This window comes from Lagenorhynchus albirostris, chromosome 13 (assembly GCF_949774975.1).
Source record: "Lagenorhynchus albirostris chromosome 13, mLagAlb1.1, whole genome shotgun sequence".
NCBI classification, from domain to species: Eukaryota; Metazoa; Chordata; class Mammalia; order Artiodactyla; family Delphinidae; genus Lagenorhynchus; species Lagenorhynchus albirostris.
Genome location: NC_083107.1, coordinates 60,360,579 through 60,373,365, shown reverse-complemented (window position 1 = coordinate 60,373,365; position 12,787 = coordinate 60,360,579). Strand labels below are relative to the sequence as shown.

Genomic DNA, 12,787 nt, shown 5'->3' with positions numbered 1-12,787 from the left:
ATCCCTGTTTCCTCTTATCTGCGGAATTCTGCACACCTAGGGTTCAAATTACACTGGTTTCTATGTCAAATAATGGGAGGTTATCAACCATAGTACCGCAAGATTTGCCCTGTAACAAAACATTCAGAACTGGGGCCATATAAAAATGCTAAGGTCTAGAATACAAATGCCAATCATAGACATATAATCTCCACATTGGTGTTTACCAAGTAGCTCCTGGCGAAATAAGAGGGTTTCAATCTTTGTTGCCTAGCCTGTAATCCAAGAATTCCAGCAGAAGTTTACAAGGAAAATTAATTCCATGAGAGTAGAGATGTTTTGGATTTTTTTAAATGAAAATCAATCTGCTGTGATTATTCCCTATAAATCTCAACTTCCATGTCCTCTCATTCAACCTAGTGACATTTAACCAGAAACACTTTCTGCCAATGATAATAAACACATGTGCTTCTGCAATGGCTAGGGGGTCTCCAACGAATGAGTTAGGAGAGTGCAATGCCGGCTACAGGTCTCAGCTGGCGGTGGACAGGGCAGGTTCTCCATTGTCCAGAGGCTTCTGGCCAACAAGTTTTGCTGGATCGTGTCAGAGTCCTTCTCTGAAGGCTCTGATGCCTCTGTGACTTTTCTCTAGGCTTTTATTTCCACTTTTCACATGTTGCTATGCGGCTTTAATTAATTCACTTTGGTGGGCTGGGAGGGGGCAGGAGAGGGGAGCTGTGTTTTTGTTCAGCACAATCTTTCCACAGTTCAGGGATGGGAAAGGTCCAGCAAGGACCTCCTAATGCTGCCCGTTTGTCCTCTGATCCACACTGCAGAAAACTGAGCTCAGGCTCCTTTTCCTTCTGAATAGAAACAGAGAGAACCATAGGATTTTAGATGCGAGAAGCATAGGAAACTGAGGGAGCCGATGTCTCTGCGGCACTCGCTGTGGATAAAGTGAGGCCCACAGCCAAGGCGCCCTCCTTGGGTCTGAAATAACCTCACTCACTGTCCACCTGGAGCAGGGCTGGCCCAGGGCGAGGACATGCGGGTGTCCAGCCCTGCTCCCAGGTGGCATTTGTGAGATGAAGTAACTCCCATGAGCCCCAACATTTGCCTCTTCCCCACCTGGAGTGACATTTATAGGTAACACCAGAATAACTTCTTTGCATCTCTGTGGTGAAACATAGTTCCAAAACTTCTTAACTGTTTTTTTTTCCTTTAGATCCCTACAACTTTGTATGGTAAGTTGGTCCACATCATTATACATATTTTCTGAATTAAAAAACAAAAAAAAAAAACACAAAAAAACCCAGAGTCTCAGAGATTGAGGCAGTTAATGAATGGTAAAACAGAAAGGGAAACCTAGATTTTCTTGCTCCCAATCCCAAGCCCCTCCTGAGACCCTGTTATTCTGTCTGCCTCATGACTCTTGCAGTCCCTTGTGCCAGGAGGACCTTTGGCAAAATCGGGCACTAGATTGTGTTCCACCTCCCACCTCCCATTTGACACTCCTCACCTCTCCTCCCCTAGCCCATCCTATAAAAATATTCCCTCAGGTTGAGAGTTTAAAATGCTTTCATTATCAGGTGTAAATATCGAAAAACAGGTGAGACCCCTCCCAAGGGCATTTAAATTTTAACAGAGATCTAAGCACTAAGATAATTCCTCTGTTATTCTTATTGAGCATCTACTACATCCCAGACAGCTCCAGGCCCTGGGGATTTCACAGCCACCAAGTGAGACAAATTACCTGCCTCAGGGGGGCTTCTGCATTCTAGTGACACTTCCCATTTCGTGTGGAATGAAACTCCTTGGTGGAATTTCAAGCCGCACTCCCTGGCAGAGGAGGACTGCGGACTGCAGCCTTCTCAGGCATGTTCAGCCACACCAGGCTTGCGGCTTGCCTCCCCAGCCCTGATCGTTTTGCTTCTTTATGCCTCCATGGTTTCCCTGATACACATTAGCATTCCTTCCCTCGCCTGGTATCTAAACTTTCACTCCCTGGGTGGACAACAAATGGTCATTTTCAAGGCCGATCTCTATTTACCTACTTTCAAGTTTCTCTAGTGCCGTGGAATTCAACTGGGTCCCACGGGGTCTGTGGAAGTGAGAGGTTGCTGTTCACGTATAGCCAGCCGATGGCCAGAGCTCTCAGCAACCAGGAAAAGAACGTGGGGAGGGTTTTTCCATTCATCTACTGACCCGATTCAACATTCAGAAAGTCCCGTGTATGGAAACTTTACCTCCAGTTCACATCTTCATGGGCAAAATAAGGGTTGCTCACGTTAATTCTGATGGAGGTTTTACTGCCTCCTTTCTAATATTAATAAAACATAGGTGATACAGGAAAACAGAACGCCACTTGACTTTCTCATTGTAATCAACAATTCAGCAGGGAGAGGGGTGTGGAGACTGACTGATTTCATTGAACTCAAGAGAAACAAATCAGCAGGAGGGAGTCAACTTAACAGAATGCAACCATCTAAAATCTCTAGCTCTAGAAATAAATCATTGTGGTGTTTTTCCTTTTCTTTTTTTTTTTGCAGAAGGTAAACCCCAAAAGGGTGTAACCTACCCATCATCTCTTACATATTCATCATCTAAAAGCCCAGCTGCCAAAGCAGGCAAGTGTCCACGTGTGATTTCATTTAAATCTTCTGATTTCGTAAACAGGCAATATTGTGTTTTAGGAGATAGGATAAAAATTAGCAACTTAACCAGTCAAGCTCCGCTGACTCCAGTAATATTTTAACAGATGCCAGGAACATGGGCACAGAAATCAATGTGCTGAAGAGTGAGGCTTTATTTTTTGTTTTGCAATTCTGAGATTATCTCTGAGTTTGTGTCATTTTCATTCAGAATGACTGTTGCCCTGAATTTTACTGTATAGTTACTTTAGAAGATGACGTGACATTCTGTGTGGAAATGTTCCCTGGCAGCTGAAAGGGAAAAGACTGTCTCTACTTACATATGAAATGGAGGGAAGCAAAGAGGAGGATGTGGCTTATGTGATAGCAGCAAGCAGTTCATCTCAACAGCCCAAAGCCAAAAATACAGCCTGTGAGGTTGTGCCGACCCAGCTTCCTGTGACTCACCAAGGGGGTACAGTAAAACTCAGGCCAGGAAAATACCTTTTTCTAGGTTTCTGTGTGAAAGCAAGAGCTATACTATGCATTATTGTCTTTTCTGGGGGAAGGTATGCTTCGATTTCTCACACAAAGAGAAGCTGTGAGTTGTTTTATGGTGGGATTTAACGTTACTTCCAGAAAGTTGAAGAGCTAGCTGATTTTGTTCATGTACTTAAGGTGAATATGGTTTAAGCATAGGCAATAAAAGCTAGCATTTATTGAGCTTTCGCTGTGTGCCAGGCACTGTTACAAGAGTTTTATCTGATTATTGTATTTATTCACCCCAACAATACCATGGGTATGTATTGCTCTTAGCCCTAATTTACAGTTTGAGGAAAATGCAGCACCAGAGAAGTTTAATAACTTGCCCTTTGCCACACAGCAAGTAAGTAGCAGAGCTTAGAATCAGATCCGGACAATCTGGCTTCAGAAACCCCTCTCTACACCATTATCCTATGTTTTCTTATGCATTCAAATAGGGAATGTTTTTCACTTTTCCACCCCAGTTCCTCTCCAACTATATCTTTAACGGCTTCTTAATTATTCCAGTAATCTAGACCTGTTTTTGTTTGTTTTATTGCAAGGAACCACCTGTTCTGTAACCCCGCCCACAAGCTGGCAGCGGGTGGTGGTGCCCTGTGGACCATTTCTGAGATGTCACCTGTCCTCTTCTGGTGTGGGCCGGGGAAGATGACTAGGGGACAGAGGTCTCCTTGAGTGGCTGGCCAGTTGGTGGAGGGAGAGTGTCCCTGCCCTCTCTGTTGTCTCGTCCAAGTTCTCAGTGATTTCTCAGCAGGTTTCGTGTGTGGGTATCTGGAGCCGGGGGCACTGCTCCGCTGTATCCTGGCCCCGTCTCTTTCTCTGAGTTAGGGGCCCCATCCACTGGCAGCAGCACCTTCACACAGAGTCACGGGTGTGGCTGGGGTTCTCCTCTTCCCTTTTGGGGCCTGAGGAGACCTAGGATGGGATGAGGTTGGTCACCTTTCTTGTCCCATCTCGCCTCACCTTTGGCCTCCTGAGCCCCTCCAGCAGCACCCCTCCCCCACTTCAGGAACAGACCCCATATTCAAGGCAGCCCTCCAGCTTCAGGGACCACATGCCAAGCACTCCCTGTTTCTCCCGTGAGAGGGAGAATACTTCTCGACTCCCAGAATACACCCCCAGACTTCCTCTTTGAGCTCCGCTCCTGCAGTGCACCAGGTGAGCCTGTCGGTGCCGCAGCTCAGAAAGGCCAGTGGGAAACGAGGGCCCCCCATACCCCGCAGGCCCCGTGGTGTTGATGAGAGATTCTCTTGAAGCCCCTTCGTCTGGCTTGGGGAGGACAAAGCGTGAAAGAAGGAAGGGAATATCCTCTTACCCTGAACACTGCTCTCCCCCAGAGGTGGCCTCGGACCCTTCCCCCTCTTCTGGTCCTGTCCTTCTGCTGACGAGCCTGGGTCAGGTGGGGCTGGTGATGGTGCAGGTTCTGCTGGGACAGCCCCACCCATAGGAAGTTCAGTGGCACCTCTCCTCATGCAGAAAGGGGGACTGGGGCCCTCTGACTTTAGTCATAGCCAGAATCTGGACGACAGGAAGAGTGCTGCACAACCTCCTGTGACTGTAGCCATCAATCAGCAAGTGCTTTCTCTGTGTCAGACACCGTCCTACACAGTGACCCTGCGGCAGGGTGCCAGGTCACCCTCGTTTCAGATAAGGTTCAGCCCCTGCCCAAGGGCCCCGCTCCGACCGGCCCCTACAGCACTCAAAATCTGATCGCATCCCCTCGAAGCAGGTCAAGTTGAAGGGAGAGTGGGTGGAGGGGAGAGAAGACAACTACAGCCAAATGATGACTTAGTTGATAAAAATCCATTGGTTTCTACGTCCTCCATAGCAGAGATCATTTTCAAAACTTCTCTATCTGCCCCAGGCACCGTGGTCCAGCTTAGCACTGCCCACCCCAGCAGGCCTGACTCACTGACGGCCAGGAGGAGTGTGGAGGAGACGGGGCGCCTTCTCACACTTTGCTGCCACGTAGTTTATTTTTATTTTATTTATTTTATTTTATTTTGTTTTGTTTTATATTTTATTTTATATTTTTTGGCCACGCTGCTCGGCTTGTGGGATCTTACTTCCCCGACCAGGGATTGAACCCGGGCCCTCAGCAGTGAATGCGCAGAGTCCTAACCACTGGACTGCCAGGGAATTCCCATGCTGCTACGTACATTTAAAATTAGCAAAAGCCATAGCCAGAACCTCAGGCATTGCTACTGTCATCTGTCCCCTCTACCAAAACATCTCCACCTTCGATGACACCATCGGCCTCCTATCACAAGATTATTCATGGCTGTCAGAGTCTGAAAAATGAAGTTCATTCATTCACTCACTCATTCAATAACCATGTAGTGAGCACCTGCTCTGTGGCAGACTCTGAGCTCAGCTATAAGGATTCCAACATAAAAGGGATACTGGGGTCTCATCCAGCTTCAAGATTAGAGGAACCTCTCTTTCAAGTGACAGTCCCACCGTGGAGTGAGTTTCACCAATTCAAATAAAAAATTCCACTGAGAACCGTAAAAGGGTGGCTCCCTTCGTTGCTACTCTTCCTTCAGTGATAAAATTCCTTTAGAAATGGAAGGAAGCAGAAGAAATGAAGATGTGAGGGCCAGCAGCTGCTCAGGCCCCAGCATGCCCCTGCAAGACGCTTCCTGGTCTCTCCAAGAATGTGAGTGAACAGGTAAATCAGGTTAGGACGACCCCCCAAAGCATAGCAACCCTCTTTCATGGGAAATTATCTCACTCACAAAAATAGGATGCATCTTGCTTTGCCATGGGCAGCTCCTGCTGAGAAAACACATTCCTGAGATTTAAACGCTGTTCCCAAGGCAGTTAGCAGCCATTAAACAGGCAGCTGGTGTTTGGCTGGAGTCTCAAGCTACTCTGAGCTCCATAAAAACAGGTAAGGGTCTGTTTGTAGAAATTCCCCCAAAGCTGAGAAGGCACATTGCCGGCACCGCGACAAGAGAAGGGAAAGTAAATCTTTACCCTTGCTGAGCTAGAGTGTCAGGAAAACCCCCTCCTGACTCCCCTTGGTCATCCCTTGCCCTGGAAGAAAATCAAGCCCAAGTTTATTGTAATACGTTTGACTGTTCAGGGACCTTCTGCCCTCACTGCCAACACCCTCCAAGGCCACCCCTTCACCCTGTCTTTGGAGTAAGATGACTTCCACCAGAACTCTGGAGACCTCAGGCCACCCTCTGAGGGGAACCCCATTCAGGGATCTTGAAGTGACTCATGACTTTTACTTTGTTCCCCTTTTGTGGGAAAAAGTATGGAACTTGGCATCAAACAAATGTGGGTCCAAGTCCTGGCTCCGCTACCTGCTGTCCATGTGGCCTGAGACGCGTTTCTTGACCTCTGGGAGAATCTGTCCCTTGTCTTAAAAATGGGAATAGTTGGCTGACTTTCCGGATTGTGATTAATATCATATGTGAATGCTTCTGTAAACGAGGTGCACAGTAGATGCTCCGTGAACATTAAGCTTCCTGCCCTCACGTAGAACCCTGAGGCATGTTCTAAGTTCTCATGGGAAGAGCCAAATCCTTCCCTGTCACTCTGACCCCAAGGTGTTGCTGCTAAACTGGTTTCAATTTCCTTCAGTCACCTCACATTTGACACCTACTGAAAGCCCTGTTTTCCACTGGGGGAGAGGGAGGCATATCACGATGATGTCAGCAGCTGTCATTTATCGAAGGCCAAGCACTGTGTGGCCCCCTTACAGACATGATCTCTACCTGTGACAACAGTCCCCCAAGTAGGTCTGACCGTCCCCATTTTCCAGCAAAGGGAGCCAGGCTCAGGAAGCTGAAGAAAGCCTAGTGGCCAGCCTGGCGCTGGCTGTGGTTCTCAAATCAGATTTCCAAGGCCCAGCCCAGATCAGTGAATCAGAATCTCTGTGGATAGGGCCCTGGATCACCTCCACTGTGATGCTAATGACGACCGGGTGTAGGAAGCTGGGAGGCCCTCTCGGTGCCGTTGAGAAGGTGGTTGTCTGGAGCTGTTCTTGACCTTGTCCAAAGAGTAATACGTTAAGAGTCTAAGGGAAGTTTTGAAATGTTTTCCCATGAAAATCGTTGAAAAGAGACCAAACCCCCATGTATCTGAGGTTGTACGAAGAAACTATTCTGGTGGTTTTATTTCAAATTGCTCCAAAAGAACCTGGTCCCGTGAAGAATTCACTTTGGGTCACATCAGGCATTATGCTCAGCAAGGAACTGGAAGCATCGGGGCAGAGTAGCTTCTCTGTCTCCCTCTTAAAGACAGTTATATCCTGTGAAGGAGAGCAGGCAAAAACGTCTAGGTCTTGTGTGGAAGACAGTGGAAGACCAGGGACTTGGCTCTGCTGGCTGAATTTACGATGTGCTTGAAGACATCTGTGTTCTATGCAAGTAACATAAATGGCTGCCCTCAGGATATTTAATCTGCTCTCTAGCAAAGCAATACCAGCAAAGGCAAACTTGGGGGGTTCAGAAACCTCAGAATTAGCCATGGTGTGAGAAAAAGATAATCCAGATCCCCCACAACCAATGAGTTTAAAGTGGCAAAAATATTGACTATTTCCAAGTAGAAGTTTTATTTTTAATTTAATTACTTGTGGTTTAATTAATACTTTGCAAGTAAAATGTACTGTCAGTTTATTTATATATTTCTCTCCAAGTTAGTAATTATAGCCTATTTCATAAAATATACAAGTGATTCTATTAAATGGCTTTTCCCTGTATGAACCTGGGCCTGCGTCTCCCTAAAGAGGCATTACTGCCTGGTAGCGTTTACCAGAGGGTATAACAGAAGAGTACTTTAGAGAAATTAGAAACTTCCCTAGGACTTGTTATGAAAGCTCAATTCCTTTAGAGTAATGGAAATGTCATAAATCACACTAGTTTTGCCCAAGGATGGCGTGAAGACTGGCTGAACCCCCGAGGCCGCTGCTAGCTCTTTAGCAATCTGTCTGGCACAGTCTCCAGGTGGTTTTAAAGGCAACCAACTGTTAGCAAACATCAGGGTAAATGAGGGATCCACTTCCTGCCTTGCCGGGTTAATGCCTGCAAGAGCAGACAGGGCGGCCGAACTCCAACCCAATCCTAGGGCGGTGAGTGCTGACCTGCCCTCCCAACAGGAGGTAATAGCGTCAGGGTGGGAAAATGCGCAGGTGCTAGTGCTGAGCAGTGGGTCCAGACACCCGACGCCACCTCACATTTGTCTACGTGGCTGGACAGGGCTGTGGTCTGACACTGCCCAGCGTGCTGTACAATGTCAAAGAGGAGGTTTGGTGGTTCCCATGAAGAGTACAGCTCCTTCTCTCTCAGATGCTACCCCCCCACCCCGGCCTGCTGTTCTGTGACCAAAGATGCTTCATCCCTAAGCAGAGTTAAGGCTAGAGCTGGGATGCTGTCATACGCTGAAAAACGACCCCCGAAAACATATCCATGTCCTAATCCCTGGAACCTGTGGATGTTTTCTTATATGGCAAAAAATGGGAGTGGGGAGGAAGGCAAGGGGGCTTTGCTGGTGTGATTAAGTTAAGAATCTTTAGATGGGGAAGTTATCCAGGATTGTCTGGGGGCAGGGTTGTGGAGGAGACTAAATGCAATCACACGTATCCTTAAAAGAGGGAGGTAGGGCTTCCCTGGTGGCGCAGTGGTTGAGAGTCCGCCTGCCAATGCAGGGGACACGGGTTCATGCCCCGGTCCGGGAAGATCCCACATGCCGCCGAGCGGCTGGGCCCGTGAGCCATGGCCGCTGAGCCTGTGCGTCCGGAGCCTGTGCTCCGCAACGGGAGAGGCCACAACAGTGAGAGGCCCGCATACCACAAAAAAAAAAAAAAAAAAGGGAGGCAGAGGGAGATTTGACACACACAGAGGAGAAGGCCACATGGAGATGGAGCAGAGGGAGAATTGAAGATGCTCGCCTTGAAGACTGCAGGGGTGGGGCCACAAGCCAAGGAATGCCAGCAGCCACCAGGAAATGGAAGAGACAGGGAGCAGATTCTACCTTAGAGCCTCTGGAGGGAGCTCAGTCCAGTGACACTGATTTCCAACTTTCAGCCTCCAGAACTGTGAGAGAATAGATTTCTGTTGTTTTAAGCCACTGAGCACATGGTAATTTGTTAGCATCCCCAGGAAACTAATAGAGATGCACAGATGTAGAAGTTGGCATACCTGCCATGGGTCCAGCAGACACAAGTGACTGGTGGCTGTTGTTCCCTCCCAGGGCTGCGGTGCCGTTCACTTTGGGGACCATGTTTTGTCTCCTTCTGGTGCAAACCCACAGTTCTCAATACAACGACAAGGCCCAGTGGGCCCCTTGTCCCCATGCCCTCAACCTAACAAATTCGGACTCGTTTAAAATTATGGAAACAATCTAAATCATCACACGGGGATGAAGAGCACAATTCAGAAGAATCATCTAGATGGTCCTTACCATCTAATTAGTTCCGATACCCCATTTTATAGCTGAGGAAACTGGGGTCCAGAGGAGTTAGTCGGCTAGTCATGAACCAAATGTGAACTAGAACATCTAAGACACATTGTCTAAAATGGTGAAAGACCTGAAAGTACGCCCTATCCCCAGGCCAACACTAACTGAAACAGCAAAAAAAATACGTTCATGAACCATTGCTTCTGGTGTATGGAAAATTAATTTGACAGTTAATCATGTTTGGCCTTGTCTATGTTAATGTTGTTTTGAGCTGTCTCTTAAGTATTTTGTTATTTCATCTTTGGTTTGTTTATTGGCTTATTCCTCCATCCAGATTGTACATTGCTCCACAGCAGCTAGCACAGGACTTTGCTCATAGCTAGTGTTCAAGAAATATTTATTTCTGTCCTGAAGAGCCTACCGTCTGTTTTGTAAGACCCAGTGTAATTCCACTTTCTTACAGGTGAGACCACAAAAGCCTATCAGAGCCCATCAGCTCCAGGGACAACCGCACAGCCAGTCCCCCTGATGCAAGTACTGGGGACCACCGCAGTTGAAGGCACCCATACCACCTTGCCAAAGCCGCCCCCATCTGCAGGCTCTACCACCAGCAGCCTCAGACCACAGCCCGTGGGCCAGAGAAGCCAGGAGCTGGGTCAGTAGGTAGTCACTGTGTGTTGCCATGTGCTAGAAGAATGGAAGAGTGGGTTTTTAGAGTTAGTAGCTCTGTCTGAATGCCTGTGTATGAGCCCATCTCCCACCTTTTAAGCTGGGCGAGGGGAGAGCGCCGGAGACCTGGGCCAGGGGTGTGTGTCATGCCCTCCCGGATTCAAGGGGTAAACCTGAGGCCAGTAATAATTCAGGACCAAGCTAAAAGCTACGCAAACTATGTAGAAGGGACTTAATATAGATTTGAAAATAGGACTGCTGTTAATTGTACTTGGGAAGGTAGGATATGATGTGAAACTTTCCCATTGCAAAATCCCCATTTCTCCAAAAGTTCAGTTGAAGGGATAATAGATTTCTATGTAAACACTGTTGGGTTTTGTTTTGTTTTAAGGGACAAACTGAATACTCCTGGAAGTCTTCAAATATTAGAAGCAAACAAAACAAAAAGAATCCCTTTAGGAAAAGCCAGATAGCTCACGTTTTTATTCCTTTTCTGATTGCTTTTTGTCTGCCCACTTGTATCCATTTCTTAAATCATGTTTTAGGTTTTACCAAAGTCCAGTTTATGGAATTAATCTCAGTATTACTTCAGATACGACCTTAGGAGCCCATTTGATAATCCAAACACCCGTTTTACACAGGCTTCTACACCAGGCTTCCTGGGCAATGAGCGCACCTATCCCAGCTCTAAAGGTCTTCTGGCAAGAGGGCGGGAAATTCCACAGCGGGAGTGTCCCTGTTGTCTCAGCTACTTTTTCCAAATATTTCCCACCTGGTGCCACTTTTTCCTCCTAGGAGGAAGCGCCCAGGACTCGTTCTTTCAGCCTCACCTCCAGCTTCCTAACATCAGTGTCTTGTAGCACGACCCCTTCCCCGCCTTCCATGTCAGAGCCCAGCTCTCTAGTCATCTTTCTATTCAACAAATCCAAACACTTTCAATGTGCTAGACATTCTTCTAAGCACCTGACAAATACTAACCTATTAAATCCTCAGAACAGCCCTAGAAAGTAGATAACATTACTTCTAATTTGACTAATTCATCGTACTGAGGAGGAAACCAAGGAGTAGGTCAGTGAGGCAATTGGTCCCCAGCCACACAGCTGGGAAGCAGCAGAGCCGAGATTCACCCCCAGCAGCCGGCTCTCCGTGAATCCCCTTGCAGGAGACATCCCTTCCATAAACGAACACCCGAGGCACTAACGATACAGCACAGAATCAGGGGCCTGACCTGCCTTGACATCAGTGGGGTGACAAGATTCGAGGGTCTTAGACACAGCCAATTCCCGCTGTGATCGCTAAGCAACAGTAACAGAACACAGTCCGTTCTCTCCCTGTGCCAGGCACCCTGTATGCATTATTTTATTTACTCTTCCCCAAAACTCTATGAAATAGGGAGTATTATTACTACACTGGATGAATGACTCATGGAAGAAGCTATAATATAAAGTCCCCAAATAAAAATACCATACAAATAATTTCTGAAATATATCAGACACTCCCCCACCATCTTGGTTCTTTCAAAGACTTTTGAGTAGCTGAGTGAGTGGGTGTCTCCTTAGAGGATGTCAGTTTTTACATAACACATATAATTAAGCCCGGGGCATATTTATTTGGCTACACCAGGAGCTTGGAAATCCTGTTACAAGCTGGGCCTGTGCTTATGGAAAACCTCAAGCAACTCGAAGCAGTGGCCCCCAGCCTGGCAAAGCTTCCTTATTCCTGGCCTGGGGACAGGAGCTTTGGGCAGCAGCCTCGCAGCCCATCAGTGTTCACTCTTCATCCTGGTCCAGCACCCACGTCCATGCTGCCCCACAGACTGCTAGACAAATATGCAGGGCAAGCGCTCCGTGCAGCCTGTGCCCTAATTGCTAAGAAAGGAGCCAAACGGGGGAGGGAGGAAGGAAGAGAAGACTTTTTAAAATGCGTATGGCCTACTCAAAGGATTTTCTGTAGGAATGAAGAAGAGTGAAGACTAGTGTTTGAATGCCTATGTTTCTTTGAAAATAACAGCCTTATTGAGATACTTTTCCCCTACCATACAATTCACCCCTTTAAAGTGCACAGTTCAATGGTTTTCAGTATACTCACAGGGTTTTGCGACTGTCACCACAGTCAGTTCTAGAACATTTTCATCACCCCAAAAAGAATCCCCACCCCCACTGATGGTCACTCACCGTGTCCCCCTAAGCCTTCCCTCCCCCAGTCCTGGACAACCACCAGTCTACTTTCATGAATGCCTGTCCTAGTGCTTGCCTACAGATATTCGCTGTGACATTTCAGCCCAACCATATTAAATAATGTTTAATATATAGATAATTTCTTCAAATAGCTGAAAATATTCTGTTAATTATGAGAGCAACTCTTCTGCTGATGGACAAGCAGTTGCTGTTGATGCATTTATGAAGTGGTTTTTTCCTTTCATATACGTGACTATAGTCAAAAGATTCTAGGGCTTCCCTGGTGGCGCAGCGGTTGGGAGTCCGCCTGCCGATGCAAGGGACGCGGGTTCGTGCCCCGGTCCGGGAGGATCCCACATGCCGCGGAGCGGCTGGGCC

General features: G+C 47.3%; 2 protein-coding genes across 2 annotated transcripts in view; one reads left to right on the top strand and one right to left on the bottom strand.

Annotated features, from left to right (window-relative positions):
- VIT (vitrin) overlaps positions 1-12,787 on the top strand; it is a 123,237-nt gene that overhangs the window by 66,188 nt on the left and 44,262 nt on the right. Inside the window, exon 6 of the mRNA XM_060169097.1 lies at positions 10,027-10,218. Within this exon, the coding sequence (XP_060025080.1) occupies positions 10,027-10,218 (192 nt within the window). The remainder of the gene's footprint in view (positions 1-10,026; positions 10,219-12,787) is intronic.
- Positions 1-12,787, bottom strand: part of FEZ2 (fasciculation and elongation protein zeta 2) — a 216,632-nt gene that overhangs the window by 192,297 nt on the left and 11,548 nt on the right. The window lies entirely within an intron of this gene.